General features: G+C 40.0%; 1 protein-coding gene and 1 gene segment (V, D, J or C); both read right to left on the reverse strand.

The window, feature by feature from the left end:
- Positions 1 to 3,918: 3,918 nt before the first annotated feature.
- Positions 3,919 to 4,681, reverse strand: LOC109053341. The segment is given in 2 exon segments: positions 3,919 to 4,440; positions 4,519 to 4,681. Coding segments are annotated over 2 exon segments (396 nt in total).
- Positions 4,682 to 12,219: 7,538 nt separating this feature from the next.
- Positions 12,220 to 16,699, reverse strand: LOC109087728. Its single transcript, XM_042767999.1, has 4 exons — positions 16,591 to 16,699; positions 16,116 to 16,457; positions 14,912 to 15,099; positions 12,220 to 12,279 (listed from the first exon to the last, which is right to left on the reverse strand). The coding sequence occupies exons 1-4, from the start codon at positions 16,628 to 16,630 to the stop codon at positions 12,220 to 12,222; spliced, it is 630 nt and encodes a 209-aa protein (XP_042623933.1). The 5' UTR covers positions 16,631 to 16,699.
- Between the last annotated feature and the right edge of the window lie 617 nt (positions 16,700 to 17,316).

Genomic DNA, 17,316 nt, shown 5'->3' on the forward strand with positions numbered 1-17,316 from the left:
GCATAAAAAACTGCAATATTATTGAAATGATAATTAACAGTATGAGTTTATGATTATGATTAGCCAGTCTGACTTTAGTTTTCACTGTGTGTGTGACTCTGTTTGCAGAGGTTAAACACATATAGGAGGAGCTTGCATGTATAATAGGATACAATTCTGCCACAAAGTGGTCAAGATGTGCAATTACATAATTTCCATTAAAACAAAAAACAACAGCAGAACAGGTTGCCATTTATCCTTGTTTGACTTTAATTTTATTTATTTAATGATCACCTTAAACTAAAAGAAGAGGAATTTGCTGAATAAAAAGATTAATTTGATGCTGTGTGCAAGAAACTAATGAAACATTAAAACTGAATACATTTTTAATGCTTGCTTTCTGGTTTACGTTTATGCCTTAAATAATTTACTTTACAGGTGTTACCACATATTTTATTACATTCAGGGCTGGATAGATTGTGTGTTCATCACTGGACTGATTAAAAAGTGAAAAGAGCTTCAGGTTTTTGTATGAGATGTTTCATGTTTTGTATCACTGGGCTCCTACTAACAGAGCACAATAATAGAGAGCTGAATCTGATAGACGTACATCAGTAAATAGTGGGAGTTCAGTGGATGTATCTGATGTAGTCGACTGTTCTCCATGTAGATTATGTCTGTACAACAAAATCCGAACGATAACCCTAATACAACAAAAACAAAGGTTCTCCATGTAGATTCTGTCTGTACCAGTAAAGCCGAACGCTATTGCTAGTTGCACTACATGTGTAAAATATCTATCTATCTATCTATCTATCTATCTATCTATCTATCTATCTATTCTGTTGTATAATGTTATTGTCCTGATGAATTATCTATCTATCTATCTATCTATCTATCTATCTATCTATCTATCTATCTATCTATCTATCTATCTATCTATTTAGCTGTCTGTCTGTCTGTCTGTCTGTCTATCTCTCTGTCTGTCTATCTATCTATCTCTGTCTGTCTGTCTGTCTATCCTATTGTATTCTATCTGCCTATTCTGTTGTATAATGTATTTTATTATTTTATATCCTGTTTTCATTGTATATGCTGCATCAACCTTACAGCTGCACCCCTTATCCAAGGACAAAAAGATCCATGTGTGCATTTTCCAAATAACAAATAACACACAACCACACTGCAGTCCTGTGGCAGAAATGTGCCTGCACATTGTGATTATCATTTAACACCTTTTATAGGAAATAGAATCCATTAAATTACTGTGGAGTGTATGCAAAGTGAAAGACAGTATACTGTATGTTGTGTGAATGCCATAATGTCAATTTTAGACTGTTTGTTTCACTGCATCAGCTCTATTCTTGCTCTCTCTCACTGGTTAAAAGGTTTTTGTAGGGAACCCAAATGTTTGCTGTGACTGTGGGCCTCAGAGCACAGTAGTACAGAGCAGAGTCTGATACAGCAGCAGAGGAGATCTCCAGATCCACATGCTTTTGTTCTCGTTTAGTGAGTTTAACTGAGAGTCTTGGATCTACTTCAGACTTTTTTGGTGTTTGTTGCACCATCAAAGATGAGCTCAAGAAATTCAGGAGCTGAACCGGGATATTGACGGTACCAGTATAGATAATCTGCAAAGGAATAACTACAGGATAATGTAACATTTGAACCCTCCTCCACAAATAGCTGGTGTGATGACGTTTACATAAGGAGCTGTTGAAAATCAAGAGGTACATGTTTAATGAGAGTATAAACTGAATAAACTCCTCCCATTGCTGAAGTCTGTTTATTTTCTAACAATAGGAAAGAAAATATGCTTATGTCAGAAACTGCTCTAATATGTGTGTGTGTGTGTGTGTGTGTGTGTGTGTGTGTGTGTGTGTGTGTGTGTGTGTGTGTGTGTGTGTGTGTGTGTGTGTGTGTGTGTGTGTGTGTGTGTATATATACACACACACAGATTATGTAAAACTATATATATATATTACTTTTTTTAAAGTAATTTATTTATAAAAATCAATTTAAGAATGTAGCAAACGCATATGGTTTTGCCTTTACTGATGTCCATGAGTTGCTGAGGCTAATGCTCAAGAAAAGCCAAGATTAGTGGAATTATGTAAACAAAGATTAGTAATAAGATTTGTAAGATTAGTAATATTCACTGAAATACTGCATGTAATTATGTCTTATCTTTTGAACCAGATTTGATTTGGTTGTAATCTGTGCTGTTTTTCAAATTATATTATTTTACTAAATTATTTTTTACTAACCTAAGCAGAATATTTTATATTCTATATTAAGTACTAATATAGTTTAAGTACTTAAATATGTATAATACCTAAATAAAAACTTTAATGATTACAATTAAGTAATTATAAGGTAGGAAAAGTCAGAAAAAAAGAAATAGAGTTGCGTGAAATTAAAAAGGCAGAACTGGAACATAATATCCTGAACATTAAAGGGGTCATATGACGTCGCTAAAAATAACATTTATTTGTTTATTTGGTGTAATGCAATTAATATAAAAAAAACAAAATAAAAAAAACACATTATTTACCATAATATTTTGCGCATGCTTTGTGCATCTTGTCAGTGAACAATGGCTTTTATAAACATTTATGAAGAATATCTCTTTGGATTTGAGACTTTAGCCTTTGCAACTTTACAGATCTTCTTTATGCACCAAGAGTTTTTAACACTCCAAAGAGAAAGGAAAAACTGAAATCGCATCATATGACCCCTTTGATGTTTTCTTTGAAGTTTTATAACAGGCCCAATTCAGACTCTTACATGTGTGACCACATATTTTATTACATTCAGAGCTGGATAGATTGTGGTTTTGATTGTGGTTTTCACTAGATATTTTCAAAGTGAAAAGAGCTTCAGGTTTTTGTATAACATTCTTCATGTTTTATATCACTGGGCTCCTACTCTAAGAGCACAATAATAGAGAGCTGAATCTGACAGACGTACATCAGTAATAGTGAGTTCAGTGGATGTTTGTGTTGTAGCTGAATGAAATCGATCATCAGAGGTGTCTTCATAATCACCCAATGATGGTGCATATTTATATAATAAGAAATGAGGTTCTCTGTTGGGATACTGTCTGTACCAGTAAAGCCGAACATTTTCACTGTTTGCACTATATGAGCAGCTCAACTTGACAGTTTCTGTTTCTTTAGAAGTTTGTTCTGTCCCTTTATCTGACTCAATACTTTCTCCAGTCACCAAACCTGTCAACAAATAAGAGCAAATTAATAGATTTTTGATTTGTGATAGCAAAGTTAACAAAATGTTATCACAAGCATATTTTACAGCTCTTTTTACAATAAAAAAAAAAACCTTGTGTTAATGTAAATAGACTGTTTGTTTTCACTCCATAATGTACCTGTTCCCACAATGAAAATCAGTATGAAGCATCTGTCCATGTTCAATCAGATCAGTTCAGTTCTCTGTTAAGGAAGTTCCTCTCGGTGCTTTGTGAGCTGATCTGCAGTTCTGCCATTTCTCATGAGCAAGATCAGTCACAAACACACACACAGGAACTTCCTGCTTTATAAAGGCATGGCTTGATGTCTTTGCATTTTTCACTGATCTAATTTCCTGCCATTTCTCATGAGCATGGAAATATTACTGATGAAAACATAAAGAATATTTATTTGGTAATTGAATAGTCTAGCTATTTTTATTTATTTATTATAGAATAAAAAAAATAGCATTATCTCCATGTGAATGTGTGTGAACACTGCCATCGTGTGGCATTCATGATCTTGCCCCATGTGTTGCACATGATAATTATTTGATATGTTTTAATGTTTGTCATATTTGACAATTTCCTGAATTACAGAATATTCTAAATTGATTTAGAAAGCACAGTATTATAGGGATTTAATGTTTTTCATCTTTATTTTTCCAAAGATTCACTTACTTTAGAATGTTCTTTTGATTTTGATAATTTTGCCAAAGACTGATGAAATGAGTTGTATACATTCTGATTTAGGTAACTGTCTGTGGTTTATTCACTTATTCTCATTATTTCTTAGACATATTATTGTAATTGGCAGTTACTACTTCCTTGTTGTCTTTTTCTCTATTTCTCTCTTGTCTCTCATTGTAACTGGTTTTTGTAGAGAGCTGATGTGTTTCCTGTCACTGTGGGCGCCAGAGCACAGTAGTACAGAGCAGAGTCTGATACAGCAGCAGAGGAGATCTTCAGATCCACATGGATTTGTTCCCTTTTTTCAACTTTAGCAGAGAATCTTGGATCTACATCAGACACCGCAGGTTTTTTTGCACCACCATAGGTGAGTACAAGAAATTCAGGTTTTGATCTTTCATACTGACGGTACCAGTAGATATTATCTGAAGCTCCAGGTGACTGACTACAGGACAATACAATAACTGAACCCTCTTCATAAAAAACATCAGTTTTGTTTGCTTTGATGATATTTGCAAAGACAGCAGCTGTAAAAGAAAACAGTTCTTCTTAGTGAAATGTTTTAAATAAAACAGAAAACATATTATAATTAACCAAATAAATACCTGCTGATGCACAGAACAGAAAAACTGAACAAAGATCCATTGTAGAAGTGTTCACTCTGAGAAGAGTCAGACTGAATAGTTTCTACCAAAGTCTCTGTCAAACACATTAGATCATGTCAGATCTGTGAACACTGAGTCCCTCCTCTCTGAGCCACATGATACCCAAGTTCAGTTCTGTAAGTTCAATTCTGTTGTTCATTGCTGCAGTTCCTAGTGAATCTCAGAGAACACTGCCATCTAGTGGCAAATTATACCAGCACAGTGTAATAAACTTTAGGCTACTTTTGAATGGATTTGGTGTAATAAATAATATCACCATAATTAAAATACTTCAAAAAACACTTTAACTTAGGTGCACTTATAATCTTAGTGTGTGTGTTTTTTCTTTTCATCAAAAACAAAAACATAATTGTGTGTGTGTGTGTGTGTGTGTGGTGTGTGTGTGTGGGTGTGTGTGTGTGTGTTTGAATGTACATCTCTGTGTGTGTGTGTGTGTTTCTTTTTTTTTTCATCAAAAACATAATTTAGATACAAATGGGCATTTTTTACCCTGAATTTAGCCCTCTGATTTGAACAGTCCATTGGAAGGGACATCTCTGCTGTAGACTTCAGTGTAAGCACCTTTCCACATGAAAGGAAATTGAATCCACATTGTAATTTTTTACAATAATAAACTGTAAAACATGTACTTGTAATAAGGTTATAAAACTGTTTGACGTAATTATGAAAATACAAATTCCCCCACTTACTACTATGATAAACTGATGCAAAAATGAACAGCTTCAACAACATAGTCATTTTTATGTGTGACTAAAACAGGAGAAAAATATAAATCATTCATTATGTTGCTTGTTTCAGTTAGAAACAGGATGGTTCATGAGGAGGAGAGGTTAAACAGATACAGGAAATGGAAAAAGATTTTAAGTGGTGTGTGTGTATACCGCACTGTCCAGGATATTATTATAAAAAGATTTTACCAGAGAGGGTTTTGTATTCATTATTCAGTTGCATATGACAGAGTAATATTTAACACAGTGTTATGAATGTCAGCATTCAGATAATATTCACATCTGACAAACATGAGTGATTGTACTTAACACATTCAGTACATATACAGTATGTGCAGTGCAAAGAGACAGGAAGATGGGTAAATCATCCTTTATCATATCAGGATTAACATTTACCCTTATTAATGTAACATATACCTTTAATGTATTAGGAAATATAGGAAATATAAAGGTCAGATTTACATTTATTCAAAGATGTGAGATGAGTTTGTGCCTAATGTGTTTGATATACAGATACAAATTCTAGTATTACTGGGTTTGTTTAAATTTTAAGTGTATTTCAGCTACATACTTTCTCTGTGATATATAACAATTTTAATCACAATCAGACACCTGGGAGGTATATCCTCCAGGAGTTTGGAGACCCCTGATCTAGGGTGACTATATGTTTAATGCCCACAGTGACAGGAAACTCATCTACACTTTACAATCAACATTTAAGTATTAAAGCTTTGTTTTCCTGTTTTCATACTTGCTGAAAGTAATGATGGAAAAGTAGTTTGTCCAATAACAAGCAGGCATTGTACATAAAAACTACAAATAATCGAACCAACATAAAATCTACAAAGAATGGTCAAAAAGATACAAAAACACACACACAAAATATTATTTTTGTTTACTACTACAAGCAACGCTGCACAGACCAATCGCATTTGACGATTCAAAAGCATAAGGAGCCGTCTGCTCTCTATAGCTCTCACGGGACCAAGTGTTGCTTCAAGTCGAAAACAAGTATGGAAACAGCCAAAACATGGATATTTTAGGCAATATAGAAATCCTGGGCAGGGCGTGTCCAGGAAAAAGAGCACGTATGGTCACCCTATTTTATCCTCTGTAATTTGTCAGCACTTTTGCATGAGTGTTGAGTGTGTTTCATCCACAAATCCTGGCTCATCATCAGAGGAACAATAGTTACATTTCTCCATATCATTAAAAGACCATTGTTTTCTTTAACAGTCAGGTTTTTGTACAGTGTTCTTGTGTTTCCTGTCACTGTGGGCGTCAGAGCACAATAATACAGAGCAGAGTCTGATACAGCAGCAGAGAAGATCTCCAGATCCACATAGTTTTGTTTCCTCTTCAGGAACTCGAGCTGCGTCGGTGACGCTTTGGGGAACGCCTCTAGCGTGACGTCTCTGAATCACGTGTGTAATCAGTCCAATGGATGGGCGAGACGTCATAGGCGGGTGACGTCATAGACCAGGAAGCATAAAAGCACGAGCGGCGAAGCCGGTATCCAGCCTTCTGTCTTCAGCAAGCGCTCTGTGTGTGTGTCAGTTGCTATCTGTTTGTGAGTCTTATTTAGTGTTGTTTGTCCACTGATAAGCTCCATTTGTCAAAGACTTCAATCAAGAGAAGTCTTGGGCGAGAGCAGGCAGCATTCAGGCTGTGTGTTTTCCCTGCGCGCAAAGAAAAAGGGTAGGGACACACGCAGTTTGTGTGTTGTCTGCTTGAGAGTGAAGCGCGCAGAATCAGCTCTCGAGGGAGTTGACGGCTGCGATGCGAGCATTTTGCTTCACTCTCAGAAGGCTCTTTTTGAGAGGGAGTCTTCACTGGCGTTTCTCGCAGTGCCAGCCCCGCTTTCGCCGAGGCGGAGCGGTGGTTGCGCTCGCGGGTTTTGCTTTCGGATCCGCTGGAAGGAATGTAGACGGGCAAGTCCCTATCTTCTTCCTTAACCACCGGATCCGGCGCTCGCTCTCGGGGTTTCGGAAGCCCGCGTTTGCGGTACTTTCTCCCCGGTGAGAGGGCGCGACGCTCTTCCTGTCTTTCTCTGAGGAGATTGATGTGAAAGGCGTCGATGAGCTCGCCAGTTGCACAAGCATCAGTTACACAAGCAAGCATATTATTCTGATATTATAATGAGCAGTTTTAATGAGGAGTGGAGCTCGCGCAGTCGGCTCTCGGGGGGCTGATTGTGCTTTTCTCGCTGTTAAGCGCTCCGCTCTCGCCGGGCACGCTCCGAGGAGTGTGTCCGTGCGTGCGATCTCGCGGTTGCGGTCCCGCTGCTGCTGAGGCACAGCGGCGACCGAGATCACGGGAATCGCACATGATCTGGCGAACAGGTTGGAGACGGCTCGTCCTATCTCCACCCGTGTTCACTAGATCTAGAGCTCGTTCTCGAGGTTTGGAAGCCCGCGCTGCGGTTTCTTCCCCCTCTGATGCGGAGCTCGCTGCAGCATTCATCTTTCTCTGGGAGATTGCTGTTGTTTGTGTGACTGAGTGCAAAAAACAATCAAAAAGAATTTTTACTAAATAAAAACCAGGAGCGCGCTGCCGAGGCAACGTGTATATTTCTTGGTTTCGTTTGATGTGAATTTTTCCAGACCGTGTTTTCTCGTCTGGTTATTGACTACATTTAATTCTGAGGAATAAATTTAAATATTTATCTGACTATGACAATTAGATGTACAGGGGCCCCTGGATTGTAATTTCTCGAGTGAGAACACGGTTTACCTCTCTTCCTCTTAGGAGGTTGAGGCGGTCAGGGGCTGTTGGGCGGAGCAGTCCCAACCCTACTGTGTTCCAGCCCCTCGCGCCGGGGGTGTCACTTCTTGTACTCCGCTGATGCTAGAGTTAGAGTGGCGCTCTCAGGCAGAAGGCTTCTAGTGGAAAGCGGTTCTGAGGACCGTCATTTTCGCTGAAGAGCCTTCATCATAACGTCCTGACGCATAAGGCTTAGGACTTTTTGAGGGCCAGCTCCCTCTGGGGAAGAGCGGTGTACACCGCATTACACGGTGCCCGTTTCTCCTCAGGGCCCTCAGGAGATCGATCTGCCAACCCTGCCAGTGTTCCAGGGCGCAGCGATCTCCGGCGAGCGCTTCTCTCAGTTACCGCCCAGAAACGTAGCGGTGCTAAGAGGCTCGCGATCTCTACGGAGGTCCCTAGAGCAGCTAGTACGGTCGTCCCCTGCCGGTCCGCCGCTTCAGGGCACCGAGCTAGTGGCTCTAAGAGCACCAGAGGCCAGTCTCGTGAGACTGGTTCCCCTACGAGGTCACATGGCAGTAGGGGAGTCCCTGCCAAGTGTACTTCATGGGGTCCTGCCCCGAGCAGGATCTGGTCTAGTCTTCCTAGCAGACGACGTGGGTCTGAGGACCGTCGTTTTAGGAGACTTCAGCTATGAGAGTCCTGATGCTGTGGCTCAGGACCTCAGAGGGCAGGCCCCTCTGGGGAAGAGCGGTATACACCGCATTACACGGTGCCCGTCTCTCCTCAGTGCCCTCAGGAGATCGATCTGCCAACCCTGCCGGTGTTCCAGGGCACAGCGGTCTCCGGCGAGCGCTTCTTTCAGTTACCGCCCGGAAACGTAGCGGTGCTAAGAGGCTCGCGACCTCCTGGGAGGTTTCCAGAGCAGCTAGTTCGGCCGTCTCCTGCCGGTGCGCCGCTTCAGGGCACTGAGCTAACTGCTCTGATGACACCAGAGATCAGTCTCGAGAAGCTGATTCCCTTAGTAGACTATTTGGCAGCGTGAAAAACTACTGCCAAATGTGTCTCAGTGGGTCCTGCACACTGTAGTGAGAGGCCACAGAATCCAGTTCGGTTCTCTTCCGCCTCAATTCAATGGGGACCTTTCCACCTTGGTGGGCCCCGAGCAGGCTCTGGTAATGGAACAGAAGTAGACACTCTCCGAGGACGGAGGCCATTGAGGTGGTCCCTCCTCCCGTTGCAGAGTCCGGGTCCTACAGCCGGTACTTCACTGTTCCGAGGAAGGATGATGTGTTGCGTCCTATTTTAGATCTACATTTTTTGAACCACTCAGTCAGGGGACTGAAGTTCAGCACGCTTGCACAGACCAAGTCTGAGGACTGGTGTGTCACGATCTATCATAAGTTGCACTTCTCCATCCTTCCTCATTGGAAGTTCCTGAGGTTTGCTTTTGGGGGCAAAAGCTTACCAATACGGTTCTTCCTCTGGCCTTGCACTCTCACCCCACGCTTTCACAACTCAACCACATCGAAGATTGGTTGATATTAGCTCGATCAGAGCGGTTGGCGGTTCGGCAACGAGATGTCGTTCTCGCTCACATGAAAGAGCTGGGGTTAAGACTTGACGCCAAGAAAAGTGTACATTCTCCAGTACAGAGAACCACTTATCTGGGCGTGGTGTGGGATTGGACCACGATGCAGGCACGTATGTCACCTGCTCGGATCGAGTCGATCCTCACTCCAGTCGTGAGAGTGAGAGACGAACTCCTCTTGCTGAGAGCAGTCCACATTCCTGGGCATCTAACTTGGGAACATACATCCTGTCGAGGCAGGGGCTGAGGCCCGGGGAATGACGGCTTCACACTGAGGTGATGAAGCACAGTTGGAGAAGTTGGCCAGACTCGGGTGGATCTGTTTGCAACTCGAGAGACATTGCACTGTCCCCTCTGGCTTCCTCTGACTCATCCAGCTCCACTGGGGCTGGACGTCATGGTACAGATGTGGCCGAGGGTTTATCTGTACGTTTTCCCCCGATTGCTCTGCTCCCGGGAGTTCTGGAGAGAGTGCGCTGGGACGGAGTCCGGCTGCTGTTAGTAGCCCCGTTCTGGCCGGGCCGGGTATGGCCTGATTTCTCTTTTTGACGGCACTCCATGGGAGGTTCCCGTCAGGAGAGATCTCCTCTCGCAGGCGGAGGGTGCGCCCCCGCATGGAGCTTAGAGGCTGGAGGTGTGGTCTCTGAGGAGTCTCCGGTCTCTCAACCGAGGTTGTTGAGACTGTTCTCCAATCCAGAGATCCCTCAATGAGGAAACTGTATGTCTTGAAGTGGAAGTTTTCACTTCTTGGTGCGGAGACCGCCAGCTCGACACAGTTAACTGCCCGGTTGGTACAGTGCTGGAGTTCCTGCAGGCCCTTCTCTCCGCAGGGTTGACCCACTCCACCCTGAAGGTCTACGTGGGGGCCATTGCGACCTACCGCACCCCTCTCGGTGGCCAGTCAGTGGGCAGACACCCTCTGGTTACACGTTTCCTCTGCGGTGCGCTGAGGCTAAGGCCTCCGGCCAGAAGAAGCTTATGCTAAGCGGTGGATCAGGATGCTATCCTGAAGCCTTGAGTCCTCTGATCTCCCCTCTCTATGGGGTCAAGACTCACTCCTCTGAAGTTTGGCCATTGGACGGGTTGTCCCGATTACTGTCAGGGTCCTGACTCCTTCTCTTGCTTTAGCTGTGCAGTTTCCCACACTAGGCAGAGATTTGTAAGTCTGGCGGCGTGGGCATTCTCGTTCCCCAAAGCGTCACCGACGCAGCTCGAGTTCCTGAAGAGGAACGTCTAAGGTTACGTATGTAACCCTGGTTCCTCGAAGGAACGAGACGCTGCGTCGCAGTGCCACACTTCCGGCATCTCTGGCCGGCGCTTGCTTCATCCTTGAGGCTGGATACCGGCTTCGCCGCTCGTGCTTTTATGCTTCCTGGTCTATGACGTCACCCGCCTATGATGTCTCGCCCATCCATTGGACTGATTACACACGTGATTCAGAGACGTCACGCTAGAGGCGTTCCCCAAAGCGTCACCGACGCAGCGTCTCGTTCCTTCGAGGAACCAGGGTTACATACGTAACCTTAGACGTTTTCTTTTTTTCTGATTTTAGTAGTGAGTCTGTGATCTACACCAGATGTCTCAGCTTGTTTTGCACTGTCTGAGATGAGTACAAGGAACTCAGGCGCTGTTCTGGGATACTGACGGTACCAATGTAAAGACCTTGCAGATGAATAACTGCAGGATAATGTAACATTTGAACCTTCGGCAGCAAATTCCTCAGTTTTTTCTGGTGTAATAGTATCTCCGTTACTGGGACCTGCAAAGAAAATCGAAATGTTAGTTTTAGTCTCAGAAAATAATATATATGACTAATAATATAATATAATACACTTTTATATCTTATCCCACCAAATAAGACCATATGATTATTTATTAAATAGCATACTTCATTTTGAAAATAAAGGTAATGCATTAACATTATTGTACTTACTTGCTAAAGCAGAAAGCAGAATAACTAAATGGAGTATCATGGTACAGTATGTATGTTTACAGTCTGAACTTGTATGATCTTATGACATAATCTGTCAGGTTCAGCAAAATACCCTCAGATATACTTCAAGCCCCTCCTTCCTCACTAAAAAAAGGCAATACAACTCAATATCATTTTGTCACTGTTACCTTTTTGAACACAGTTGCTTCATAAAATATTACAAAAACCCAGAGTAGCATATTTATCTGTCATCGTTTTGAGATTTAACTCAGATCACTTGAGACACTGTGAGCTGCAGGGCACAGAAGAACAGAAAAGAGTCTGATACTGAAGCAGAGAAGCACACGTTTGATTTCTTTTGTAGCTTTTGAACACAGGCGAAGTTCAGGCTCAGACTTGCTTGAATATTCAGTGAGAAGTAAACTCAGGTTTTTTTTCTGAGATACTGGCGATACCACTAGAGAGAGATAACAGTGACACCAATGGTACTGTAGTTACAGGAGAGGGTCACATTTTCACCCTCAGAAACATGTTTTTCTAAAGTAAATGGTTGTATCAGCTTAAGACGTTTCAGTGAAAAAGAAAAGGGCCTCAGTTAAACACGCAATAAAGTGTTTAGACCATCATGGTGTTATTAATAAGCTGCAGGGCACAGAAGTAAAATCATATAATAATATCACTCATCGTCATCTGGCACTGTCAACATCAGTGTGAATCTGCTCCTCCCACTGCAGGAGTGTTTTATTCTGTAACAGTTGTACAAGATGTCTTTATGGAAAGTGAAAGTTTGATCTACAGTATGAATGTCAGAACAAACAAAGTGCATTTTTGCATTAGCAGTGAGCAGCACTTCGTAGCTATATAATGTATATACAGTAAAACAATTTTCAGTTGATGTATTTAGCAAAATAAATCACATAGAACATGCATATTTAGGAAAATATTGCTCATCTCAACAACTGCACATTTCAGAGCTTTTAGTTCTTGTCAGGATGTTTATGTGTTTCAGTCACTGTGGGCTGCAGAGCACAGTAGTAAACAGCAGAGTCAGACACACGCAGATCCTGGATTGACAGAGAAACTGAGCTTGAGGATTTGTTGAGATCAGCATAAAATCTTTCTTCAAATTCTTTTTCACTGCTGCTTGATCCAGTCGAGAGTTTACGGAGCATGTAAACTGGGAATCCGTTGGTTTTATGTTGGTACCAGTAAAGAGAAGGGTACTGGTCACTGGTACTGTAAGTGCAGTGAAGTTTAACCATCTCATGTTCAGAAGCAGTTTGAACTCTTGTTGACTGATTAACAGAATCTTGTGTATTGCACTCTGTCAGGAAATATAAAAATGTAAATAAAGAAGTCAGTTTTAAAGTATATTTTGATGTGAAGATAAGGTGTAAAGGGAAGTTACTTCACCTAGAACTGCAGCCAATAGAAGAAAATTCCTCAGCCAGATTAGCATAGTTTCATAAAGCGTAAAAAATGCAATATTAGTGAAATGATGATTAACAGTCTGAGTTTATGATTATGATTAGCCAGTCTGACTTTAGTTTTCACTGTGTGTGTGACTCTGTTTGCAGAGGTTAATCACATATAGGAGGAGCTTGCATGTATAATAGGATACAATTCTGCCACAAAGTGGTCAAGATATGCAATTACATAACTTGCATTAAAACAAAAACAACAGCAAAACAGGTTGCCATTTATCCTTGTTTGACTTTTATTTTATTTATTTATTTTACTGATCACCTTAAACTAAAATAAGAGGAATTTGCTAAATAAACACATTAATTTGATGCTATATGCAAGAAACTAATGAAACATTAAAACTGAATACATTTTTAATGCTTGCTTTCTGGTTTACATTATGCCTTAAATAATTTACTTTACAGGTGTTACCACATATTTTATTACATTCAGGGCTGGATAGATTGTGGTTTTCACTGGACTGATTAAAAAGTGAAAAGAGCTTCAGGTTTTTGTATAACATGTTTCATGTTTTGTATCACTGGGCTCCTACTAACAGAGCACAATAATAGAGAGCTGAATCTGATAGACGTACATCAGTAATAGTGAGTTCAGTGGATGTATCTGATGTAGTCGACTGAAACCGATTATCAGAGGTGTGTGCAGCACTCTGTGATCGAGCACCTTTGTATGCTAAAAACAAAGGTTCTCCATGTAGATTCTGTCTGTACCAGTGAAGCCGAAAGCTATTGCTAGTTGCACTACATGTGTCTATCTATCTATCTATCTATCTATCTATCTATCTATCTATCTATCTATCTATCTATCTATCTATCTATCTATCTATCTATCTATCTCTGTCTGTCTGTCTGTCTGTCTATCCTATTGTATTCTATCTGCCTATTCTGTTGTATAATGTATTTTATTATTTTATATCCTGTTTTCATTGTATATGCTGCATCAACCTTACAGCTGCAGCTTTTCTCCTTATGCAAGGACAAAAAGATCCATGTGTGCATTTTCTCAAGAACATTTAACCACACTGCAGTCCTGTGGCAGAAATGTGCCTGCACATTGTGATTATCATGTAACACCTTTTATAGGAAATAGAATTTACATTTACATTTAATCATTTAGCAGATGCTTTTATCCGAAGCGACTTACAACTGAGAACAATAGAAGCAATCAGATCAACAAGAGAACAACAAGGGTATACAAGTGCCATGACAAGTCTCAGTTAGTCTAGTACAGAACACGTAGGCAGGGTTTTTTATTTTTTTAAGAATATGATAGACAAGAAAAGCAAAGGTAAGTACTAGTATTAGTTGGTTAAGTGCTAGCGAAAAAGATAAGTCTTTAGATGTTTTTTGAAAATGAGTAAAGACTCAGCTGTTCGAATTGAGATCGGGAGGTTATTCCACCAGCTGGGCGCAGTCCAGGATAAGGTCCGTGAGAGTGATTTTGAACCTCTTTGGGATGACACCACAAGGCGTCGTTCACTTGCAGAGCGCAAACTTCTGGAGGGCGCATAAGATTGAACTAATGAGCTTAGGTATGCTGGTGCCGTGCCAGTGGTCATCTTGTAGGCAAGCATCAGTACCTTGAATTTGATGCGAGCGGCTACTGGTAGCCAGTGTCCATTAAAATACTGTGGAGTATATGCAAAGTGAAATACTGTATGTTTTATGAATGTCATAATGTCAGTTTAAGACTGTTTGACTCACTACATCAGCTCTATTCTTGCTCTCTCTCACTGGTTAAAGGGTTTTTGTAGGGAACCCAAATGTTTGCTGTGACTGTGGGCCTCAGAGCACAGTAGTACAGAGCAGAGTCTGATACAGCAGCAGAGGAGATCTTCAGATCCACATGCTTTTGTTCTTGTTTAGTTAGTTTAACTGAGAGTCTTGGATCTACTTCAGACTTTTTGGTGTTTGTTGCACCATCAAAGATGAGCTCAATAAATTCAGGAGCTGAACCGGGATATTGACGGTACCAGTATAGATCATCTGCAGAGGAATAACTACAGGACAATGTAACATTTGAACCCTCCTCAGCAAAAAGCTCTGTTTTGTCTGGTGTGATGACGTTTCCAGAAAGAGCAGCTGAAAAACAAGAGGTACATATTTAATGAGATCTATCAATTATGCTAATAATTAATAATCGATAATAAATATATAAATATACACACATGCCAGACTGTAGAAGAGAAAAACTGAAAATAAATCCATTGTGCAGTGCACTGTGTTCCCTGGAAGACTGAATTGTTTCTACTCTCGTCTGAAGTGATTATATCATATCAGATCTGTGTAGTCCCTCCTTTCTGTTTACATTTCACTCCTGGAGAACAGAAGAAAGATCCAGTTACAGTCACCGATGTTTTCTCCTGTTTTTCATAAAATAACAATTGAAATAAAGTAAAATAAAAAAAAACATGATAATAGATGATATTATATGCTGTCATTACACCGACAGGGAATATAACATTTCAAATGCAGTATAATCAAGACTCACATTTCAAAAGTCTTGAAAAGGGAATATATTACAGTTTAATTTTCACTGATTTTTCAAAACCCTCAGATCACAGTAATACACAGGAAGGTTTTGAATTGTAGTTTTTGTAGCATCCTTTGTGATGAATGAAGACTGAAAATGCAAAATAACACAAAATTCCTCATTTTCTTTAATGATTTGATTATATGCAATTGTAGAAAAACAGGGGTTTGTAAACAGCAGTGTGTCATCATTAGCTGCTCAGTTTTTTGTGGAGAAGTTTAAGGTCCTCTCAGATATGATGCCTAATCAGACCTCTCCAGCTCAACATGGTCTAGTGGGAAAAATGCAGGCACCGTGCTTCATCTGCCTAAGATAGACATAAAATAATAAAACTTATGCTGTGACAACTGGCATAAAGTCCTGGAAAGTTTGGATGTACAGTGTATGGTAACTGAAAATAGCAGCATTTGATTTATGCTGTAGGTTTTATTATTTGTTGTCATTATTATAAATCTGTAATTGTTTAATGTAGTGTTATATCACTGTAGTGTTATAAATATGTGTAAATTAAAAGGTAAGCAGCACTAAATTTATTTCACATTCATAAGTGGGGACTGATAGAGACATGTTTTATTGTTCAGGTTTTTGTACACTGTAGTTGAGTTTCCTGTCATTGTGGGCGTCAGTGCGCAGTAGTACAGTGCAGAATCTGTTACTTCAGCATCAGAGATCTCCAGACTCACAAGATTTTTGTCCACTTTTGGTATAATACGAGGAGGAAGTGGGTTACTTGTGGCACCTTGTGGGTAAATCCAAGCCAGGAACTCTGGTTTGGATCTGGGATATTGGCGATACCAGTGCAGGTTAGTTATAGCTCCTTCATATTCGCAGGACAGAGTGACATTTTGCCCCACAGCTGCAAGTGTCTTGTTTCCCTGTGGTGTTATTGACTGTGCCAGTGTGTCACCTGGAAATTGTAAAACATAATATATTTCATCAGTTCATGAATTTGTATCATTTTTAGCATTTAAACAGTTTAAAAATATGTAAACTGCATTATTTGTACAAATGTCTAAAAGTCATAAGTAAATTTCACTTACTTTTTATGAACAGTAGCAGAAGAAGAGCAGAAGGAATCATTATGTTTGCACTGTGAGACGTTTAAATGATCACTTTGCTTTTATTCAAACTTCCACAAGCTCCTCCTTGTAACTGCACAGAATGAGAACACATTGGAATGAATTGTACTTCTTTATGATCAACATCCTAGTTCAAATATAAAACAATCTTAGTAAATATCATTGAATTTATTTACAGCAATGTAGTGGTTTTTTTTTACAATCCGTTTTTGTTTTTAGTTTTTTTGTAAATGAGGTATTAATGTGCCTCATGTAACACTCATTTACATAATTGTTTTCTGTCAATGCCAACTTAAAGAGCTGATGTGTGAATCCTGACTGTATATCGCCCTCTTCTGGTCCCCAGTAGGGTTATTTAATAAAATGGGGAATATTCAACAATGTATAAAGCATTGAAATTAAGAGTTGTGTTTCTGCTCTTATCATATTACATTTATTACTAGTGATAACCCAGTACACTCAACAAGTGTATTTTAACTGAATATTGGTAACTGTGTGTTGTTTTGATGTGAAATTAACCTGTTTAAATATAATTTATATTAGGCTAAAGTCAAATTTAAAACGATATAAATTGATTTATGATATAAAGTGGAATGGTTGGAATTGTATTTATATAATCTTAAAAAAGAATGATTTAATTTAGGGTTTTTGTATGAGTGTTGAGTGTGTTTTAGTCACTGTGGGCCT

The sequence above is a fragment of the Cyprinus carpio genome, chromosome A2, assembly GCF_018340385.1.
Source record: "Cyprinus carpio isolate SPL01 chromosome A2, ASM1834038v1, whole genome shotgun sequence".
Classification (NCBI taxonomy): domain Eukaryota; kingdom Metazoa; phylum Chordata; class Actinopteri; order Cypriniformes; family Cyprinidae; genus Cyprinus; species Cyprinus carpio.

Coding starts and splice junctions, on each gene's coding strand:
- LOC109087728 (XM_042767999.1), bottom strand. CDS start 16,630: ATGATTCCTTCTGCTCTTCTTCTGCTACTGTTCATAAAAA. Junction 16,458..16,590: donor TCTGCTACTGTTCATAAAAA/GTAAGTGAAATT, acceptor TACAATTTCCAG/GTGACACACTGGCACAGTCA. Junction 15,100..16,115: donor AAACCTGAACAATAAAACAT/GTCTCTATCAGT, acceptor CTTGTTTTTCAG/CTGCTCTTTCTGGAAACGTC.